The sequence below is a fragment of the Besnoitia besnoiti genome, chromosome I (genome assembly GCF_002563875.1).
Source record: "Besnoitia besnoiti strain Bb-Ger1 chromosome I, whole genome shotgun sequence".
Classification (NCBI taxonomy): Eukaryota; Apicomplexa; class Conoidasida; order Eucoccidiorida; family Sarcocystidae; genus Besnoitia; species Besnoitia besnoiti.
The window spans coordinates 6,662,134-6,683,486 of NC_042356.1; the positions used below are offsets into that span (position 1 = coordinate 6,662,134).

The 21,353-nt window shown below is 57.2% G+C and overlaps 2 protein-coding genes and 1 non-coding gene across 3 annotated transcripts in view; 2 read left to right on the plus strand and 1 right to left on the minus strand.

Moving 5' to 3' along the window:
- The window catches only part of BESB_009440 (uncharacterized protein), a gene marked incomplete at both ends in the record, with an annotated part of 39,610 nt that extends 27,595 nt beyond the window's left edge, over window positions 1-12,015 (plus strand). The window contains 6 exons of the mRNA XM_029359698.1: window positions 126-6,827; window positions 7,051-7,193; window positions 7,528-8,240; window positions 8,557-9,303; window positions 9,745-10,877; window positions 11,313-12,015. Coding sequence (XP_029222611.1) covers window positions 126-6,827; window positions 7,051-7,193; window positions 7,528-8,240; window positions 8,557-9,303; window positions 9,745-10,877; window positions 11,313-12,015 — 10,141 coding nt within the window. The remainder of the gene's footprint in view (window positions 1-125; window positions 6,828-7,050; window positions 7,194-7,527; window positions 8,241-8,556; window positions 9,304-9,744; window positions 10,878-11,312) is intronic.
- Window positions 12,016-13,156: 1,141 nt separating this feature from the next.
- Window positions 13,157-13,228, plus strand: BESB_011650. The gene has a single exon. It is a non-coding gene; the product is annotated as a tRNA-Pro (tRNA).
- Window positions 13,229-13,428: 200 nt separating this feature from the next.
- On the minus strand, window positions 13,429-18,547 carry BESB_009450 (uncharacterized protein; the record flags this gene model as incomplete). Its single annotated transcript, XM_029359699.1, has 9 exons — window positions 13,429-13,554; window positions 13,643-13,672; window positions 14,086-14,133; window positions 14,760-14,901; window positions 15,130-15,199; window positions 15,914-16,951; window positions 17,514-17,566; window positions 17,892-17,955; window positions 18,259-18,547. The coding sequence occupies 9 exons, from the start codon at window positions 18,545-18,547 to the stop codon at window positions 13,429-13,431; spliced, it is 1,860 nt and encodes a 619-aa protein (XP_029222612.1).
- Window positions 18,548-21,353: the final 2,806 nt, after the last annotated feature.

Sequence of the window (21,353 nt, forward strand, 5' to 3'; positions counted from 1 at the left end):
GAGTCTCTCTTTGAGTACGGTAACGGTTCGCAGTGACTGGCAACGTTTCCTTCCGTTGGGTTCTGACTGACTCCGACTTTACCTGCAGTACGAGAGAATGTCTTGTGCGTATCTTGCGTGTGCAGGCTGAAACTCCCGACAGCTCGTCGAGGAATGCCAGATTACGATTCTATCGACCGCGCGTCCTCAAACAGCGATTCGGTCTGCAGCGCCGTCACTGAATGTCGGTCTCCTTCCGCGGCGATTGGAGACTGGGATGAATCGAATGGCTCTGGAGAGGGTCTGTTAGTGAATCGAACAGCCACGTCGCCGCCCGGGTTGACCTCCAAGTTTTCTACCGCTCTGAAAGCGGAGGGCGATGCAGACGACCTTGGTGCGGACCAAGTCCCGAATGGCGCGACGCGTCAGTCTTCGTCGCTGCACCTGGGGAACGCCAGGAGTCCCCCGGCGAATGGCGGAGACTCTCCGGGGCCTGTCCAGCACCGCTCTACGGTCTCAAGACTTGGTGCGGCTCTCGCAGTGTCACCGAGTGCTGCTTTGATCGATAGCCGTCCGACAACGGCGACGTCACCCGCCGCCGGGATCTCCGGCGTCCCAGGCGGCCTCCGTTGTGCGAGCCGCTCTTCCCTGGATGGCGCTGTTTCTCTGTACTATGGCCATGGTAGGATGACCATTGGCAGGGAGGATGGGTACCTGGTTGGCGACGACATGGAAGAGGACGACGACCTGGGTGATTTCCAGGTTGGCAAGTTGATGGAGGCCGTCGGAATGAGCCCGGGCTCTGTACAAGCCGTGGGGGGAGGTGCCACGGGACCACCTACTGCGAGTCAAGGGCTTCTGACGCTTTCAGGAGACTCGAGTGGCTTCTACAGCTGGATCGGCCTCCCCGCTGCTGATGTGGACCGATTGCCCGCGACGGGAGAGGCTGACGTGCAGAGCACGTCAATTTTGGGCCAAGACGTCGAGTTCGATGATCCAATTCACAAGATTTTGGACTTTCTGCTGGCGTTGACAGAGTACAAAGTAGAAGGCGAGACCGAACTGGATGTCCACCTGAGCGTCCGGGAGTGCACCATGGAATTCCATGATTCTCACGGTTCGCTCATGAAGGTTCGCGTTCTCGTGGTGAAAGGTCAGGCCTACATCCATCCTCCGGTTCGCGGGCCGAATGCTCTGAAGAGGTTCGGAGCGAAGATGGAAGTCATGATCACGGGGTATGACCCGATGAGTAACTCCCAGGAAGAGATTCTTCATCCACTGACTGCTGCTGTCTCGATGAAGCGTGAGTATTCGGATCCACTGGTTTCCGATTGGTCTTGTCTGCACATTCAGTCGTCTCTGGGAGGTGTGTCTTTCGACATCAGCAGCGGCCTGCTCCAGCTCGTATCGTACATCATCAATACAGGGAAAGAGATCCTAGACCGCGAAGAGGGGTGGCTGGGCACACACAACAGTCTCCGCGTGTACAACGATCTCCACACGGAAATCCTCGTTATGCACAAACAGCGCACGCGGGATAAGTCGAAGACCTGGCGGTTCCACAAGCTCTTGCCGAATCAGTGGCTGGTGGCGCCGACGTCGCTGCTGTTCTTCTCCGTGCGGAAGTATTTCCCGCGGGAACACACCGGAGAGGGGGACGAGAGAAGCGACAACGACACTGGCGTTCTGCGGAGCCCCTCCATTCACCTGAACGGCGAGGACGACGTTCGAGGCTTCATCGACAGTCTGATGACTCTAGGCAGTAGTAGACAAAAAAATCAGTGGCTGAAGTCTCAGGAGCGAGTGTTGCTATTCTCGAGCACGCGCGCAACCCAGCATCCTCTTGAACTCATCGCTGATGACATGCCGCTTCTGGCTGGGGACGGCACCTCTGCTGGCGACCGCAGTGGGCCGCGGACCGCAGCTGAACAACTCCTCCAAGTCATTCGGCGCGAGCCGGGCTGGTGCAACCTGGGTCGACTGCATGCGGACTACTCCAACTGCCGGTGCTACTGCCTCCACAACGCGGGATACAAAGTCCTTGTGGAGCCGTACGTCGACCGCCTGCGCGGCGTCTGGAGTCTGACCGTCGGCAGCTGTGTGCAGATCCAAAACAGCTGCGCCATGCCTCTTCGAATCTACGAAGGCCGGAATCGAAACTACCTGCAGAGCATGGCTAGCAGCTGTTGTGGGCGCGGTGGACGCTTGGAGTGGAGGCGAAGCGACTTGGGCAGTTTCATCGACATCATGCCGCAGTCGAGGCGCTCGGTTCCGCTCTCTTGGTTCGAGACAGGTCACCTGCCGGGCTTTGCGCCGCTGGTGGAACCCGACGCGTCTCTCGACGTCCTCTGGCGGATGAAAGATGAACAGGATCGCCCACAAGGCATCTGTGCTTGGCCAGGGCACGGGGCGACGTCGCTCACGCCCGTCCCCTTCTACACGTTGTACAAGCTCCTGAACAGGAAGAACGCTAGCGACAGCCGTCGCCTGGACCTGCCGCCGTTCACGCTTCAGCTTCGAGGGATCCTCATGTTCCACGGCTCCGTCGATGTGACGGACGTCCCTTCTCAGCACACGAACCGCATTGCCCACAAGTACGTTGTGAAGATCGAGCCAATGTTAACCATCAAAAATACGCTGCCGTTCCACATTTCCATACGCCTCTCTGTGCGGAACAGCCACCACAAGAGTCACGTTTCTCGAGCGCGGCGGCGAGAACCCCGAGGTTCGCATCATTCGGACGCTGACGGCAATCCGACCCTCCAGGGCTTGCGTGCGGACTCGAAGGTTGAAGGTGCAGTCCCTTCTTCAGGCGGCAATCGACTGAGCCTCCCAGTCATAGCTATCGGCGAACTCGCTGGCGCCGGAGCTGGAAATCGCAGCTCAGCAAACGGTGGTCGCGGCGTCAGCAGTCCCGGCGGCGCCACTGGCTTCTCCAGGAAGCCCGCGGAAGCAGCCGACGAAGGCGACACCACTGCGAAGCTTGAGGGGCTGGATAGTTGGGGAAAGCGGAATTCGGAAGACAGGGAGCGGTCAGCAGAAACGAGGATGGGCGGCTTTTTCGGAAACGTCGTGGGCGGCGGAAAAGGCAGGCTCATGATAGAGAGAAGACGGAAAGGCAGACAAACAGATGCGATGAAGCTCCTGGACAACAAATGGGTCAAGGCAAAGATCGGTCCACACGAGGTGTGGGGGGTCCCTGTTAGCGAACAGAGACTGTATATGAAGGTCTCCGTCCATGGTGCGCCGCTGGAGATCTTTGAAACGAAGCCGTTACCAGCAGAGTTTATCAGTGAGGCGCAAACTCTCATTAATCCTCTGCGGTCCAAGCGCGAGAGTGGAGGCGACGCCGACGGAGATGGCGACGGCGTCAGATGCCCACCAGGAGCGCGAGGATCGGGGGCAGCCGGCAACAGTGTGTCTCACTCGAATCGGAAGAAATCGTATTTCAACCAGAGCCCCAGGTTGGTTTATGAGTCTTCGCGGTTCTCCGTCTTCCTTCCCCACCAGGAAACGGTGACAGTCTCCCGCGTGCTTTACCACCGACGCGGAAACTTGCGGGCGCTGCTGCCCGAGTCCGCTAGACGCCTCGCTTTGGCAGACTTGGGGATCATAGCAGGACGCAAGCATCGGGGGCGGGCTGCAGGACTCGACATGTACGCTCAGATGCAAGTCGCGGCCGACGTGAGCCGGCGACAAGTTACTATTTTCAGTCCCTACTTTTTTGAGAATCTGACAGACGCGACGCTTGCAATCAACGGACTCATTGTGCCCAGCAAATGCAGGCTATACTCAACAGAGGAAGACGCCAAAAATCTGATTCTCAAGGTCTTCAAGGTGGATGCCCTAAGCAACCAGATCCTGCACACGCCGCTCAGCAAGCGGATGGATCTTACCGGTATCTCCACAGCGAGGCCGCCCATCAGTCTTAGGTTCACGCCTGTGAAGCGGAATAAAGGCATTCGCTTTGCGTGGGGTAAAAAGCGCACGGAGATATGGAGCACATCGAATGCGTCGCTTCCCGATACGCAGCTCTTGCGAGAAGGCGACAGACTGTCGGCCGAAAAGCTGAGACCCCTGATGGAGCACACGGATTCGTCAAGCGAGAATCGAGACAACGGCAGCGAAGGAACACCTGGTGCGCTGCATGCGGGCTTCAACGAAACTTGGCAGGCGCACGGAAGTCTGCGGGATCACAGCGTGTCTGAAGAGGGCCAGACGGACTGGACATACACCGACAGCGTCGACGACGAGCGATCGGACAAGAACGGAGAAAGCGACGACGAAGACCAGGCATTCACGCGCTGTGACTCTCTGGAGGCGACCTGCAGAGACCGAAGAGAGTTCAAGAGTGAGGTGAAGCGGGGCTCGAGTGTCCGGATGCGCCGCGTTCCTAAAACAGTCGCCAGGCGAGGAGCCCTCAATCTGCGGGATCGGCTTATGGGAAGAGGAAAGGTTAGTTTCGGTAATGCGAAGCGGCATCCGCCGAAAGGGAATCTCGGCTCAAGGCAGCTCCGCGGTCGACGGCCCAGCAGCTGGTACGAAGATTCTTACAGCCCAAACACACTGCGAGGGAATCGAAGTCCCCCCAGCTCTCGCGAGGGAGCTCACTCTTTGTCAGCCGGTCGTCCTGACAGCAGTGGCGAAAGCGGCCCACTGGAGGAACGCATTCCTTCGGTCAACGAGCATCAGTCAAGGGGAAAGAGGCTGGTGGCGAACATTCGGCGGCTCAGACGCGCGGAGGCGCTCAGAGCCTTGCAAGAGCAACAGCAGCGCATGCGCCAACAGAAGCACGGAAGGACAACCGGAACTTTCCGCACTCACGTGGCGTCCTTCGCGGGCGCTGAGAGAGATGACACTTTTTCCTTTGCCGAGACAGTTCCCCCAGATTTGAGCTGCCCAGCGGGCGCCCCCTCGGCGGTCAGCGCTCCTGTCGGGACGGCGGCTGACAAGACCGCGGTGGGCGGCGGAAAGATGGTACTGTGGAGCGGCAGCACAAGCATCGTGATGGGATGTTGCACGCGTTACGCTGAGCTTCCCTACAACACGTCAAAGATTGTCAGCTTCATCAACCGGTACGAATTCGTCTCTCAGCTCCCTTTCCCAGTAGTCGTACGAGACGTGAGGACAAAGGGAGGAGTCCTCGGCGTCATGAGCGCCAGAGTGAAACAGCGCCTTTGTGAAATGGTGCTGGTGCCTGGTCAGTCGAAAGCGTTCCACTCCATGGAGTCTAAGGTCACCCTCACCCATCCAGCCAGGACCCTGACATCGCTTCCCTTCTCTCTCGTCCCGCCCCACGTGCCTTCCTCTTTCCAAGTCGAGCTGTTGCCCTCTGCTCCGGTCGGGGGAGTGGGAGCAGCGGGGTTTTCCGTGGGAAGCAACCAGCGGGCGATCATTGTTCAGGTTAACATCGTGTCCGGGCTTTTCGGCGACGTGCCCGCCCTGCCTTACACATACAACGGCCTCTTCCTCGTTTTGACGATTCCATCCTGTCCGCAGTTTCAAATCTGCAACTTAACCAGGTACTCCCTGGCCTATCTGCCGGGCGACACGACTCGCCAACATCGGCATCAGCTACAGGCAGGACAGACGCAAGGGACAAGTGCGAGCGTGGCAGGCACTGTAGCGGAGCATGCGGGTCTTCAGGCAGCGGCGATTTCAGCTGCGGGGGAAGCCGCGACAGACCCCGGCGCACCGGGAGCGCAAAATATGTACCCCCGCGGCTTAGCCCAGTCGCTGCGCGAGGGTAGGCTGGCGACAGGCGGAGGCGTGGGGACCGGCAGGGGGGCAAGAGGTCGCACGGGCGGCCACGCAGGAGGCGGCACGGAGAAGTCCACCGGCGCAGGCCCGACGACTTCCGCGCGGATCGTCCCCCCTCACTCGGCCGTTCCATACATCCCGCCGGCCCAGAAGAATATCGAAAGCGTACGGGTTCACCTGCGGGTGGTCGATGCTCAGCACTGTGCGTGGTCTACGCACTGTCTTGCGAACGTTGTAGACCGCCTCCAGCCCATTGAGTTCGTTCCGCGTCGAGGCGTCCTGTCGTCGGCAGTTGGGCCTGAGCCGCTGCATCTCCCTGGAGGCGATGACCTCCGCGGCGTGTCCGCGGCTGGCGCCCATCCGGGGGCTCCGCTCCGAGGCGTTGACAGCGTCGGCCCGATTCCCTCGATCTCGGTCGCTGCGCAGCATGGCATCGGCTCCTACCTCCTCCCGCCGTCTGCGCAGCCCACGCCCTCGTCCTCGCAGCAGCAGCTCATGAGTCTCGCGGCGCTGAAGGGACTAACTGGCGGCGCTGACATCCCCGCGACTGGCACAGCGAGCAGCCTTCCGCCAGTCATGCATGGACAGCGTCCAGTCAACTACCACGGCGGCGGACGGGGTGTCTCCACGAGCTCACTCCACATTACCCCGCCTCCCGCAGTCTCCGCAACGACTCTGAGTATCGTGGCGACAAGCCACCTGTCGCCGCGCCCTCAGATGACCCGCTTCGGAGCCGTTGGCGGTCACTCCGGCGTGGACGGCGGCGGACCAGCAGGGGGCCCTGGCTCAGCCTACCGGAGCGGCGGCGCAGTGACGAATGTCGGCCCGATGGCATCTGATGGAGCCTACTTTCTGGGGCCTGCGTCCGCGGTGGGACCTGTGTCGTCGTCCGGCGTGGCGACGCCCACGACGGGCATCGGAGGTGGTGGAGCCGCAGCCCCCGGAGAGCGTCTCCGGCATCCCGCGACGGTGTTCCGAGGGACGGAGGTAGCCGGCGCATCCAATCTGCTGGCTCCGGGCGACATCAGTGCTGGCGCCGCAAACACTGAACTGACACCCAGGAGGAGAGTCAAAATCTCGAGTCACAAGTACGTGATGCTGCGACCGTACCACGTGTTTTCATCCCCCCCCCTCCCTGGGGGTCGGCTGCGGCAAGTCGGGGCAATTTCCACAGTCAGAAGCGAGTGGCATGTGCATGCAGGACGGACAGTTCGTGAGATGGGGGGGACGGGCAGATTCGATGGCCTCTTTATGATGCAACAGCAATGCAATCCGTCGCACTCTGTGGTCTGTGTGTGCTGTCTGCCACAGAGGATCGCTTGCAGCGGAAACGCCCGTCACAGCGGTGTCCTTCGTGTCAGCGTCCCCTGCTGCTCCATCTCAACAGAACCTGCCTGCAGCAGGGTCATTCCAGCGAAAGAAGCTGTGGACGTTCCTTATCGTTTCCAATACAGGTCAGTCCGAGGTGTTTTCTGTTTGCTTCTATTAGGTTACCGACCGAGTGCGCAGACGGCATTGTGTCGTGCGCTGCCCTGCGGAGTCTGTTTTTTTTTTTTATCTCAGCAGTTTCCCGTTTTGAAGGGGGATACCGCTGCGTTTTCTTTTGGCTGCGTGCTCATTTCATTCGAGACAAGGTTACGGAGCGCGGAGCTCGCCAATCACTCTTGACTGTGAACGAGAAGTGGGGCGTCGTGCCTCGGGACGCGGAGGCACGATGGGTTTCTTCACCGGGATATCTCTGGTCTGCAAGTGATGTGTGTGTGTTCCTGCTTCGGTCGCTGTGCGCAGGATCGCGGCTGTTGATGGTGTGTGAGTCTCGTCGCATGGCGCATAAAGTACGCGCAGGTCTGACAGGCCTGGATGAGCACCTGGGTCACGCACATGGGAATGCCCCTGGGGACGGCAGACTCTCCTCCCAAAGGGCTTTGACGCCCAGCGCAGTCGCGCTGGCGCCCGTTGCGGCAGAGCCGGCCGCAAATGGTCTGGAGCGCGTCTACGGTGGCAACACCTTCACGCTCTTCGATGATTCATGGAGCGGATGGGGCTGGGGAAGGCCAGCTGCAGGAGGCTGGGACAGCGCCACAGGGAGCCGGGAAAGCATCTTTGGAAGTCTCGAAGAGTGGATGCGAGGAATTTCGTCTGACATGTGCAGCGGGGACCTGGTGCCTTCTCTTATGAATTCCGCGGACTCCGCCTATCTCTGGTTTGGACACCCTGCAAACCCCGCAAGAGGTCGCGGCCTCTGGGAGTTGCTGATGCAGTCTGTGACGGATCAGGAGGATGAGGATGCGGAGGAAGGCGCCAGGCATGGCGACGGGGCTGTCGGTGACACCACAAGCGGAAGCGACAGTAAAGCCGCCAAGGGGAAGCCCCGAAAGGAGAAGAAACAGAAAAAGCAGAAAGCGCAGAGTGCGTTGCACAGGCCTCCTCCATGGTTGGGACTCAGCTACGAGTTCCATCTCCCCAGACTGACGATGACTTGGATTCATCAAAATGAAGTGGTACGAACAGCAGTCCTGCCGCAGGTTTCTGCAGCCGTTCTTGCCTTGCCACTGAGCCAGTGGTCCCCTCGTGTTTGACAGCCGTGCGACTCGTGCAAGGGCATGCAGATCTTTTTGTTAGCAATAGCGATAGTGGACAGGCGCGTTCGACAGTCCGCCGGAGCGGCATGTTATCTGAGACGCACGGAACTTTTGTGAAGATTTGCGCGTCGCCGAACTCGCTTAGTGCGTTGCTCCGAAGAAGTCTGTCCAGGTTGCGTCGCTGGCTTTTGTCTATTCAGTCAGTTTGCTGTTTTCTTCTTGCGCGACTTTGCAGGTGCTTGCTATGCACATGACGAATTTCTCCGTGACGGGGTCCGTGATGCCTAAAGACACGGAAGCGATTCTGCGCGCGTACCCGAGCCTGACGCACACCGCTGCGCAGAAGAGAAAGCAGGTCGTGATGGTTCCTATGCGGGGTATCGTGCATGTCAGCGATCTTCCGGGGTTCGAGAATCGGCTGTCGCGGCGGAAGGAGAGGCGCCGCCGAAGGAGACGGCGTCGGCGGGAGCACGGCGACGCGTACAGCGGTGGGGGTGGCGGGCCTAGTGAAACGGCAGACGACGCCAGCGACGGAGACGACCCGAGCTCCTCGTCTGGTAGCGAGGGGGACGACGAGGTTCACGGCCACCGTCTACAGAGTGGCTTGACAACAAGCGGGAAGCGCAGGAAAGGAAAGAAATCCCTTCAGCCGCCTGACTTCCGCATGCTAATGTTCACAAATAGCACAGCGTCCGTCCTCCTGCAAATCTCCATGTTGCATTTGGACCACTTCGTGAGAGGAGATATCCCCGTCATCTTGAAAAATACGCCGCCAAAGGACTCGAGACAGAAAGACGTTTTCCTCTGGTTCAACGTGCAGCGATCCCTAGTGGATCCCAGACAGGCCCCCATGTACGACCTCATCGAACTGAAGATCAGCTCTTTGAGCGCCAACATTGAGCTGCTGGTCATTGAGCAGCTGATTCAGCTGGCGGAAAAGGAAATGCAGATGTTGGAGATCTTCCAGACAACGCGGCAACAAGTACGTGTCATGCGTTTCTGTCGATTCTTTCACGGATAGAACGGGACTACACGGCTGTGTCTTTATAGGTGGGTTTGGGGAGTTGGCTTCGCGTCAGTTTTCAGGCGGTATCGGCAGCGTGTGAGACAGCCGATAATTAAAGGAAGCACAAAAAGTGCGTTGCAAGGGAAGGCCGCAATGCACTGTAATTTTTGAATACCAGGTCCGCGGAACAAAGTTTCACTCTTCTTTTCGATGTTTTCCCGCGACACGACACGCAACAGCTGTCAGCAATCTGCGTGACTGCATGCTTTTGGAGGGGGGAAACAAAGACTTGATGTGGATCCCCGTATTCCCATGTGTCACCTGCGAAGGACCTGCAGCCTTCGTTCATATCCGTAGCTAGAGATGTACATTAGTGCCTCTGGCGATGTGTTTGGTTTTTTTGTCTCCCCATTTCAGGTGTGTCCAGCCCTTCAGACCGCGATGAAGTGTCGCGAGGCCGTGAAGGCGATCGTGGAGCTTAGTACATTCGAAAAGCAGCATAAGCTTCTGCCTCAGTCGCAACACCTGTCTCCTGGCCTGGCCGTCGGGGCGCTGCCGGGGGCCGCGTATACCCTAACTCATCCCGGAGGGCCGTCGACGGTGTCTGCTGGGGGACTCAGTGGTGCGTCTCTGCGTGGAACTCCAGCCGTGACGACTTCATCGCCGCAAATGCTCCTGCCTGACCAATCGTTCACTGGAACCGGCGCAGTTTCTCTCTCTCAGGCGGCTAACACAGGCGCGCTTGCAGCGGCCGCGGGAGGGGCTGGAGCGAGCAGCGGCCGATCGGGATGTGGAGGAGCGAGTCTGGGAGGCGCGCAGCAGCCCGAGTCGGTGGAACAAATGCTTCGGCAGTTGCCCCTTCATGTCCAGTACTACGCCGAGCCGCGCATCCTCATTTCCACGAAAGATTCCCACGTCTTCGTGTACCCGAATCCGCGGTGGGTCGAGCTGCAGGATGCAGCCCCAGTGTATCTGAAGCACCTGCGGATTGGGCCCATGGCGCTGACCGTATCCATCCGTACCAGTGAACACCGCATCTCTCGCCAAGTGCTCCATATTGTCGACGCGCTGCCGCTCGATACGCCTTACATGAGCATACAAATCGCGAGTGAAAAGCGCCGCTTTATTGTCTGCTCGTGGGACGAGCTGTTCTACTCTCTGCGCAACAGCTACATGAGGCAATTCATTCGACAGTCTCTGCCGTCGGCCTGGATGTCGAATCCGTTTGCTTTCGCCATGGGATTCATACGTGGCTGCGGAGCGCTCGTCAACCAGACGGTGAAGGGAGCGACGAGTGGAGGCAACGTATTCGAGGGCCTCGTGACTGGCTTCCGCATTGGTTTCATCCTCTTCGTCATCTACACAATGGGAGGAATCATGCAGTCGCTCAGTCACATCCTTAATATTCTCCATAAACTGCTCGGCGGTAGCAGGCCGAGGCCATATGGCGTCTTGGATGCGTTCTGGAAGGGCTTCAACGGCTTCCTCCTCGATACCTTCTGGCGGCCGTGGGTAGCAATCGCTACTGACCCCATCGCGAGCGTGAACAGGTGCGTTGGAAATAAAAAAGACACTGCCACTGAATCCCACGGGTGAATGTCTTAAACACAAGTGGCTGACAATCTTCCGAGAGCTTGACCTGCATAGTGTGTCCAGACGCTTTTCGGGGGTAAATCTTCCAGTAGCCGAAATTTCTAACACGGATGTTGATTCATTCTGAAAGTCTTATTTTTCTGTGGCATCGAGGAAATGCGGATGCTGGCGTTCATGTCAGGGTCGGTCGAACTGGCCCTCCTGTAGCGGTGGACGGCACTGAGTCCCTCATTCTACGTGTTCCATTGTCATTGAGGACAGGGTTTCTGTGTCACGTAGGGATCAGACGCAATCTGATATCCTGAAAATATCTTTAATTATATTTTTGGTGTTTTGCTGCGTCGATCTTTTTAACGTTCAGCGTTTTGTGTGTCTGTGTTTGTGTGCTGTAGAGGCGACAGCTTCCCGAAGACAACAGCGCTGTTCATAGTATGTCTTCTCCGGTGTGCATTCTCCCTTGTCTTCGGTTTGCTAAATTTCCTGACTTCCATCACCGAGGGTTTCTCCAACACCCTTATCGGAGACTTCGAGCAGTTCACGCGTGTCCAAGAGCGGGCAGACCTCGACAAGAAACACAAACAAGCTCTACAGCAGAGTCACTCTCCACGTGCGGCTGGCATGCTGGATAGCGCCGGCGGTGTTGCGGGGTCACAGTCTGCGCCCTTCGGGACCGGAGGCCCTGCTTCGAGCTTTTACTCGCCTAGCGCTGCTGGCAGGCGCAGCACTGTGGGCTTTATGGGACGTGGGGCTCCCTTCTTCGGGGGACAGGGCTTCGGCGGAGCTGGCGACAGGGCTGACGGCGCCGCGGCTGGGGGAGAATGGGGACGACTCGGCAGCGTCTCTGGATCGTTTGCCGACGGCGGTTTCCGAGGCGGGGCGGGAAGAGAGGTGCGAGTGCATTTCGAGACCACAGGTCCGCGAAGAAGCAAACAAGGCCGCGATGCCGCTGGAATAGGGTCCCCCAGCGCGAGACACCGAGGCGGAGAAGGCGATGCGGGCGACAGGGGGCGCAGAGAGAGGAAGAGACGGGACAGTTTTGGATCAAGGTTTACCTCGGCGTTCAGGAAGATGTCATCTTCGATGCCAGGCGCCTGAGAGGCTATTTTAAAGTCGCCGGATGCCAGGCAACAAGTGGAGTGTGTTTGACAGAGATATTTTTCGGTGCTACGCGTCGGTCACATCCGTGTAACGCTCGGGATGTCCCGAAGTACCTGTGTGTTCATGCGCCGTTGCCAGGAAAGACAAATGCGGCGGAGGAGACGCATAGGAAAGGTGTCAGGAAGGGTAATGCCCCTAAAGCTGCGTGCAACGCTTGCGTGAGCACTCGTCGTTGTTCTCGACTGGCGACGTCTGTCGTCCGTTCGCGTTTTTTACTTTAGTTTTTTCAGTTCCAGTTCGTTGAGGTAACCTGTCTGTTGTTGAACCTTATTTTTTGTATTCGTCCGTTCGAAACTGCGCTGCCGCATCAGACGGGGTAGCCTGTCTGCTAAAGCTGAGTGCCTGCGTCTGCTTCACGTCCGGCGTCAGAGCTGGGTTGACAAGGCAGCCGCGGTGGTCGGTTCAGGTATCAAACGCCCTGAGCCCACAGCAGTCTGAACACGTGGTTCGTGTACAGGTCGATACAGATGAACTATGCACCGGAGCGAAGCTGGAATTTGTTTTCTCTCCATGTTCTGCATTGGCAGAACCTGGAGGCACAAAGTCTAGCACACCAGGTTGTTTGACGGCAGCTCGTATACTGTCCGTACTACTACTTCTTGTGTGTACATCGCGGTAGAGCGGTGTTGTGGTCACTAGTTGTACGTCAGCAGAATGGGTGATTCTGCGTAGTTTGCGGCTGCCTCCTTCCTTCGTATCGCAAATATCGATACTTTAGCTTTCGGTACTATGTTCTTGATAGAGCAGATCTCCAATGCAGTTTCCGCCCCCATGGATCCCGAAAGCCATCGAGCCAAGACGTTGGAAGAAAAAATGGGATCGAATCGGTCCGAGGAGTCCACGGAAAGGCAAGTTTAGCATTCAGGCATAGCTGTCGCTAGGGCCTCTGTCACCAAGACTCATAGCTCGTCCCTCTTTCGGTATCAGCTAACCATATGCTGCCTCCGCCGAATATCTGTAAGCGAATGCCTCATTCGTACTCCACGATGCTGCTTGTTACACTGCTTATCGCGCAGCTCATCTGCCTTGGAGCCACGGGTTCGAACGTATGACTAATGGGTGAAGCCACAATGTGCGCGGCTGTTTAGTCTAGTGGTATGATTCTCGCTTCGGGTGCGAGAGGTCCCGGGTTCAATTCCCGGAACAGCCCAACACCGCGCCACTCTTAATGCGACGCGAGGCACATGTTTAGCAAGGTGTACAGGAAGACCCGAAAGCACGGAGATGAGTTGATTACGTGCCCTTCTCGTCCTTCCCAGGCACCATCAGAGACACTGGCAAAAATGAGAGTCCAATTATTCAGCGTCTCTCACCTCATAAGCAACTAGTAAGTAGTTGATGGAGAGTTTTTTAGTATAGCAGCTGGCAAATCCTGCTACCTCCATCACCCAAAGTCAAGCCGAAGAAATCTGATTGGCGCACAGAGAACGTCATCCGTGTCAGATCTGCTTTGACAGGGAGGTCTGCGGGAAGAAACTATGCAAGAAGGTGCAGAACAAAGTGAAGAGACAGTAAAAGAAAGCGCTGCGAAGGTTGTTGGTATAAATCAGTGTATATCGCTTACCGCCCCTGCAGCCTGTCGGATAGCATCAGTCTGCAACGAGAAAAGGCACACAGGACATAAAGCCAATGAGAGAGACGAACAAGGGGGAGAGCGGCAGAACGAAAAGAAATCGAAAACAGCACGACCTGCCGAGGAACAGTTGTACGCAACAAAGCAAACTGCAATATGAGGTATCATGGTTGTCTCCCACACTGCCAAGGCGGCGATGACAACCGCAAGCTCGGGAAAGAAAGAAGGATTATGTCATGACATACGCCCAAGACCTTTATAGGCTATGAGGGAAGAAAAAGCGATCGGCACAGTTGAAATAGGGAAAATCCTGGGCGGCTTCGCAAGTGGGCTGCACCCAGACTTATACACCAAACGAAACGCGCAGGCCAGCGAGAGCATGTCAACAACTCGGAATCACGGAGAGTACTATGAAGCCCTCGCACGAAGCTCACCACGCACTCCGCGGCCATGCTTCCCACGATGATCTCGGATGTCGTCTCCTGAAGGACATCGGATACATGAAGCAAGAAACTGTATGCAGAAAAGCAACTGCAGAAGGCGGCAAAGGCGACAAGGAGGATGACAGAGAACTGAAGAGAGGAGATGCCAAAGAATGCGAGGGACGACGCAAAAGTAAGCAGACGGTGCTGCAGATTTAGCACAAGCGATACGAGCCTCTTGAGTCAGCGTCACATTGGAGGCATGAGGAAGTAAGCGCCCGTTCCCATGAGTAAACCTTCGGGCCGGACGAGGGGTCTTTCTGCCTCCATCAGTCCCTATCACAGACGACGAGACTATGTCCATGAGGTCATCGTGCTTATCACTTACCTGAATCTCCGCAAAGGTTCTACATTGACAGGCGAACGTGCATATATGTGATTTCATTTACCGGCTACGTGCGAGCGACGCTCTGTACGAACTGCCTTTCTAACTAGCGGCAAGTGCCTCTCTGAGTCTGCGTATTTGAAAAGCCCCGCTGCTCCTCAGCCTGCTTTTTCTCGCCCGTCGCACGACCAATTTCACACACGAAGATACATTCTTAAACAAAGTACAAATAAGAGTTCGCGACCTCGGATTCTCCGTGGCAGAGCCTGTCCAGTTCAGCAATGCTCTGTTGTGTTCTTACGTCGGTGCTCCCGACGTCGAGTTCTCCAGTGGAAATGACCAACACTGCGTCGCCGTCAACGGAAGAGAATGCCGGCCGGATCGCTCGGGCCATCCCAGCGGCAGCCATGGTAGAAACCCTGGAGAGAGCCGCGCGCTCCAACCTGAGGAACCAGATCGGAGACGATAAGGGGTGTCGCGACGAGGGCGCGTGGCCTCGCGCCGACGGGAGCAGAGGTTAAATGTGCAGAAAAGCAGAGGACGCGGCAACGACGACGAAGCGCGCAAGCGGTGGGTGCCGCTATGAGAACCGCGGCGAGCAACCCTGTCGGACGAGAGAGAACAGGTTAAAGCAAACGGGAAGGAGCACCTGGGAGAAGCGACAGACTCACGCCAGGTTGGTAAAGACGGCAACAAGCGTCGTGTTCCGTTGCTGAATTGGTGTTGACAGGAGCTCTTGATCTGCGAAAAACACGACAGGGCGTTCGAGGGCAACAGAAACATGGATGATCTGTCATCCGAAAAAGGACGGAACGAACTCTAAAATGGCATTGTGCGCGCGTTCGCGCTCAATCGTTCTAGCACAAATATAAAATACAGGCTTGCGGGCCGTCAAAAGTTGTCGAAATGTTGGAGAGCCAGAGTCAAGGATGTAACCATCAGTGTACACTTCTTCCTGGTCGAAGAGTGCCTGCGCAGTGAACACTTGTACTGTTCGATGCATTTTCTTTTCATCGGCTTAATTCTAGCGAGTGGCTCCACAACGCATGAGTCAAATCTGGTTCTGTCTTCAGTTCGTCACTATCTGGCTCGGTATCATGCAGCTGATGTCCTGCTCTCAGTTGCTGTGTCTGCCCTGTGTCACCGCCGGAAAGGCTCGTGCTTTGCTGAGCGAACCACTCAGAAGTGGACGGGACACGCAACCGAAAGACGACTCGACACTCGAGTAACTTGTAACAAAGAGGGACGGAGGGCGTCGTAGCACCTACAGGGCCCTATCGTCTGAGACCGCACGTGGCTCGTCGGAGGCAGTCGTTGCCTGCATCGTACTCTACGTATGCTTTTGTATGGGTGCGCTCTTTGTAAGTACTAGACTTGCGTTCTCGAAAAGCCTGTGGTCAAGGCTTCCCACCCTGCAGCCTCCTAAGCGCCTCTTGTCCCGTGTGTGATTCGCACCAGCCTCCTCGAGGAGTTCAGCCGTCGAGTGCAAAATGCCGTCTTTCTGCAGCCCCAGGGCAATACTTCCGTCCTTGCTCCTTGCGGAACCTTGCACGACATCTCCGAAGCTGTTGACGACGACAAATGCCTGGACCCTAAGCAGGGTCTCAGGCGGCGCCCCCTTTGTCCCAGGCGGCGTGGGCTCTCCTTCTCCGGCGGCCGCGACTTTGTGTCGGCCCTCGCCCGTCTCTCTCGTCTCTCTCGCGCCATGTTCCTCCTCGCCTCCTCCTCCGCGTCGTTCGCGGCCATCCCCAGTGGCCTCTGGCTCCTGCTCTCGCAGCCTCGCTCGCCACCGCCGTTCGCGATACGCCTCACCCCAGCCTCCCTGGCGCCCCGAGAAGCCTCCGCCCGCTGCAACTTTCCCGCATGTCGCCCCGACGCCGGCTCCGACCGCGCCCGCCCAGCCGCGACGGGGGCGCTGCCGCGGAGAACGGAAAGGTGACGCGGACGTCTGCGACGGTTCGTGCGAAGCAGCAGACGACAGAGCAAGCGACTCCAGCACACGCTGCGGCAAAGCCAGCGACGGAGATGTGCCGCAACACGAAGACGAGGGGCACGAGGACGCGAGACTAGACGACTGGGACGCGTGCGAGGGTGGCGCCGAGGGGGATGGAGGGGAGAACGCCGAGGGAAGAAGAGGACTGTCGGAGATGACGCACGCGACCGTCGGGGGGTCTCTGCATGGCTGGGGAGACGCCGCAGCGAAATTCGGGTTACGGGGCTCAAGGAAACAGCGAACACGCGGCGGAAGACAAGTTGGAGTTAATTTTCGTTTCTTGGTCGCTGCCTGTTTCCTCCGTTGCTGGTGACCGTGTTCGGCCTCGGCTGGCGTCGCGAATGACGCTGTGGCGGCGAGCACACTCGCGGCTGCGTCGCATGCAGCGGCGACATCTTCAGATGTTACGAACAGCGGGAGCGGAAATGGAGGGACAGCCGGCGGAGAAGGCGGCAAGTCAAAAATTCCGAGCGCGGGACAAACAGGAATTGGTCCTGCAGCTGAATGACGGGGGGAAGACGACAGCAGCAGACCCGCAAAAACAACGCAGGTGAAGCGGGAGGCCACACGTGAGAACGAGGGAGACGAAGGCAGGTAGTCGTTGCCAGGATTTAGGAAAAGGTCGCCAGAGTTGGAGACACGGGAACACAGGGGAACACAGGGACACAAGTCGACCTGATGGTCGCGCACGAGCGGTGCAAGTGGCGGACAGGAGAGCCCCGAGCGAGTGCGAAAAGAGATAGGGAAAGCGAAGGCAGACGAGAAAGGGAAAAAGTGGCAATAACCCAACGCGACAATGGAAGACGAGCCAAAAGACACAGTGCGGAGCCGGAATCCGTCACTTCGTCCGTTCAAGTGTCCAGGCCCCAGCTGTCTCCTGTGTAGCCGAATCGCTCGGTAACAACGGCCTCCACGGCGAGGCCGCGAGCGTGGAGAGGGAGAGGAACGAACTTGGTTTTGAGAGAGGCTGTTTGGACGAGGTGGCGCGTCGGTGAAGTCAGTTGAGTTGGTCCCTGCGAGCGAAACCTCTCGCTCGGATCGTTCCTGCAATTTCAGCCTTACACGTAGGAAGTCCGACGCCTCGCTTTCGTTGAAATTCGAGAAGGCCGCCTACTCTGCCAACCGCGGAGACAGGGAACCAGAGGCAGGACCGCAACAACTTCTCAACGCACGGGAAGTCTTTGGAGCAAAGTGGCAGTCGATGGCATGTAACCACGCGTATCGAATCGATTGGAGACGGGCGACCCTATGAGACACCACAGTCGTTCGTTTTCCTCCGCAGTGTGCCTTCCGGCCTGACTGCCATACATGCAAACATGTACACATGCACATACATACATGCGAGATTTCATATATATGTATGCGGGCGTCTACATATTTCTGGCTTTGCGGGAGTCCCAGGAGAGAGTGAAACACGATTACGGTATGTCGTGAACTCACGCGCCTAGGCCGAAGACACTGCCGCCGCCGAAGAGAAAGCCGTGGATATGTTGCACCGAGTTGCCTAGAGCAAGAGACCGGGAAGCAAATGCGGGAAGTGAGGCAACGAAGTAGAACAGGATTGGGACGCGCATAGGGCGGAGTGAGTTCAGGAATTTCGGCGGCAAGGAGAAGGAATCCGAGACGCACAGGCGAAGAAGTCTGCCAGAGATTGAGGCTGCTGACCGACGGCGCATGAAGAAGAAAAGCATTCTCGTTCAGAATTTCCGAAGGCTATAGGGCGCAACGCAGGAAGTTCAGAAGAAGCAGACCGTGGAATCGAGGGGAAGAAACAGTCTGCTTGCACAAGAAACCGAGACGGACTGACCTGGCTGAAGTACCTCAAAGTCCCGCGAGGCGGGGGCAGCTCCAAAGAGGCGGCCGGCAGCAACGAGAGGGCGTTCGAAACAGAAAAACGAAGCGCCCGTCGGAAAGCCCCTGCAGTCCCGATTTGTCGGCTGCTGTTCATGATCTTTCCCTTCTGCTCTCCGCCGACGTTTCTCTCGCTCTACCGGTGAGACCTCATGAGACGAGGCCGAGCCTCGGAGCTCGCTCAGATCTTCCGAGGGACGTTTTTCGACGTGGCACAAAAACGCCACGCCGCTGCCTTCCCACATGACGCAGGGAGATGCGTGAACAAGGAAACAAGATGAAGAACGCAGGGTAGAAGACGAGGACGAGATGAAGGCAGAACACGGGCAGCGAGCGCGAGTCGAGGCCGAGGAGCCGTCAACGCGGGATACAAAGAAAAAAAAGCGAGGACGCTAGTAAGTTCCCAGGGCGACGTAGAGGAGGACTCTACGGACTTGAACCTAGGTAAAAGAGGGAAAAGAAAGGAAGGAGCAGCAAGGCGAGTAAACGTCGCAGAAGGAGACACTACACTCCGAAAAAGTGACTCAGCTAGCGGCGAGGACCTCGGCGAGACTGCGAGTGGTTCGAAAAGAATCGGTTCCGCGCAGAAGAGGAAAAGGGACGAGCTCTCCTTTGGCTGTGCGGAGATGAGATGGTTCCTGCAATGAGGATGGCTGAGTGAGAGTGACTGGCAGAGTTTTTTCCTTCATCATTCTCCGCGTTTTTCCCTCTGCTCGACGGAGACAGCGGCGAGCGCGCGTCTCCGTATGCGTGTGAACGCGGCATCTGGCAGAAGACGAGGCGCGCCGGGTGTAGGCTGGCTCAGCTAAAAGCGGAAGGAAAATGGAGTAGATGAGTCAGTATTGCTTTCCTCTGTACGACGTGCCGCGAGGGCGGCTTGTTCAGGGGACGGCAGCATCTCTTATTTCTGTAAGGTACAGAATGGAGCCTATTTTTTACTCTCCCTCCGCGTTCTCGCGCTCTGTTCGCGGCCGCCGTCGACGAGCCTTCTTTTTTCCCACGTGGCTCCGGCTCTCTGAAGGAGTACTTGCATAAGGGAGTTGGGGAATCGAATCAGAGGGGATGGTTTCATCCCTACGCATTACAGCAGACATTCAGAAGAATCTCGTGTAAGAAAGCCTCACATGTGTCGCTTCGTACACCCCAGGGAAGCGAACAGCTGGCAGCACTGTGACTGGCAGAAGAGAGCTCGTCCCGCTTTCTCTCTTGCTTCTTAAGCCTCGCACCTTCCCTCACATGTGCGTATGTCGTGAGCTCTTGTATCCTCTGCGTGTGGTTGTGGCACCTCCTCGCCTTCTTTTATATGTGTTTCTTCTGTCGCAGCTTCTTCACATCCGTTTCCCGTCTTCTCACACCTGGCTGCTCAACTGTGTATCTCAACTTAGGAGAGGCGCCGTGTAGGCCTCCGCAGCATTCGCCCCCTCACAGTGCCCTTTTGGTTCTGAAAAGCGTTCGGGGTTGAAATGTCTAATCTCATTCGCTCTTTGTCTGGCGGCGATTTACACCTGGAGCAAACGACGCGCATAGACTGTAGCAGCCAGTGTCTTGTAACTCTCCGACAGCTGTGAGTACTCTTCTCCCCTTCGCACTATAGTTCGAAAGAGCAGAGGCACAGAGAGAGAATCGCAGAGAGTGGCTTCTTGGAGACAACGGTGCTAACGATCAATTGGATACGGTATAGTCTGGACAGAACTTTCAAGGAACCTCCATCGAGTAAGGGATTTTCAACGTTCTCTGTCTTGTTTAGCTGCATACAGGATGTGAAAATCTTACGTGGGCACCGGTTCTGCCTTTTGCAGGTCGAATGGTAGAATCAAGACGTGACAGATGGGGATGTCTCACATACGGGAGTTGCAGGAAATGCATATGGCTTTTCTCGTTTGTACCAGGGTACGCGCGGGGATCATAAGTCTGTTTGTATCAGATGCTCAGTTGTTCTTGATCTTTGTGGTCCTGACAATTCAGAGGGCTAGATGGACGCGAGACGTAGGTATCATTCTCACAATAGCGGAACGAGGGCAGCGTTTTCGTGTTCTGCATTCTTTTTTTTTGCCGCAGTGCTTGCAGAGTACACTAAGGAACACCGTGGTGCACGCTACTCTGTTCATCGGGAAGGCGAGCGGCATACCCAAGACTCCGATATCAGTCTATCGCGAAGGCTGAGGCAGCAGGTGGATGGCGTAGCTGTTTTGCTACCATTTCTTGAGTAATCACCTCGCCACTGTTGAGTGAAAAAGGCTGCACAAAGGGTGAGAAGCGCTACGCGAAGCGGCAAATACATGACCCATAACTGTTCCCTTATCTTGCCACTCGCACAGTAGGCAGCCACGCCGTTTCAGTGTGAAACGCCGCTCTCCCTTTGCCTTCGCTCCCCGCTGGCATGATGGAGTTTGCGCTGTGCCTCGCGAGCGGGGGGGCGTTGACGTTTCGTCGGAGGCTGGCTGTGGATTACAAGGCCCGTTCCTTCGTGAAGAGACTCACGTATGCGAGGCGGCGATCGACTCCCCACGGCTCCCAGAGAAAGCAAACTGCCGCCTTTGCCTAGTGCTGCAGCTGCGGTGCCGTCGCTAGTCTAAAAACCGCTTGCCCGTGCATGAGTTGAGACAGTCTCCTTCATTAACAAGGAGCAGAAACCTTGGCGGTTCCAGGGTTGTACTGCTTCTACGCAAGAGTCAGCGCTGGGCTCTTTCAGAAATCGTCCTTTGTGGCAGTTCCAGTGGAGCAGCCTGCTCCTAAGCGAGATTCGGGTGTTCAACATCCATGCTTGCATCATGGATCTCTCGTTCCACTACCTTCACGAGCGGCCGCAGAGTCTACGCTTCTCCTCCACATACTGAGCTTCCTCCCAGTCGGGATAAAATTCCCAGTGGGTAGGAGAGGGGTTTTCTACGCTCCTCCGCCATTACATCGACTTTGAGACCAGACGGTGGCAAGCATCTTTGTCGCCGCGTGTGCCGAGAGACCGCCGCCTCTCGTCTCTCCACCCAACACAGTTCGTCACGTCGCTCGTACTCATGCGTATTCCTGTCCTGATGCGCTGCGATGCGGACG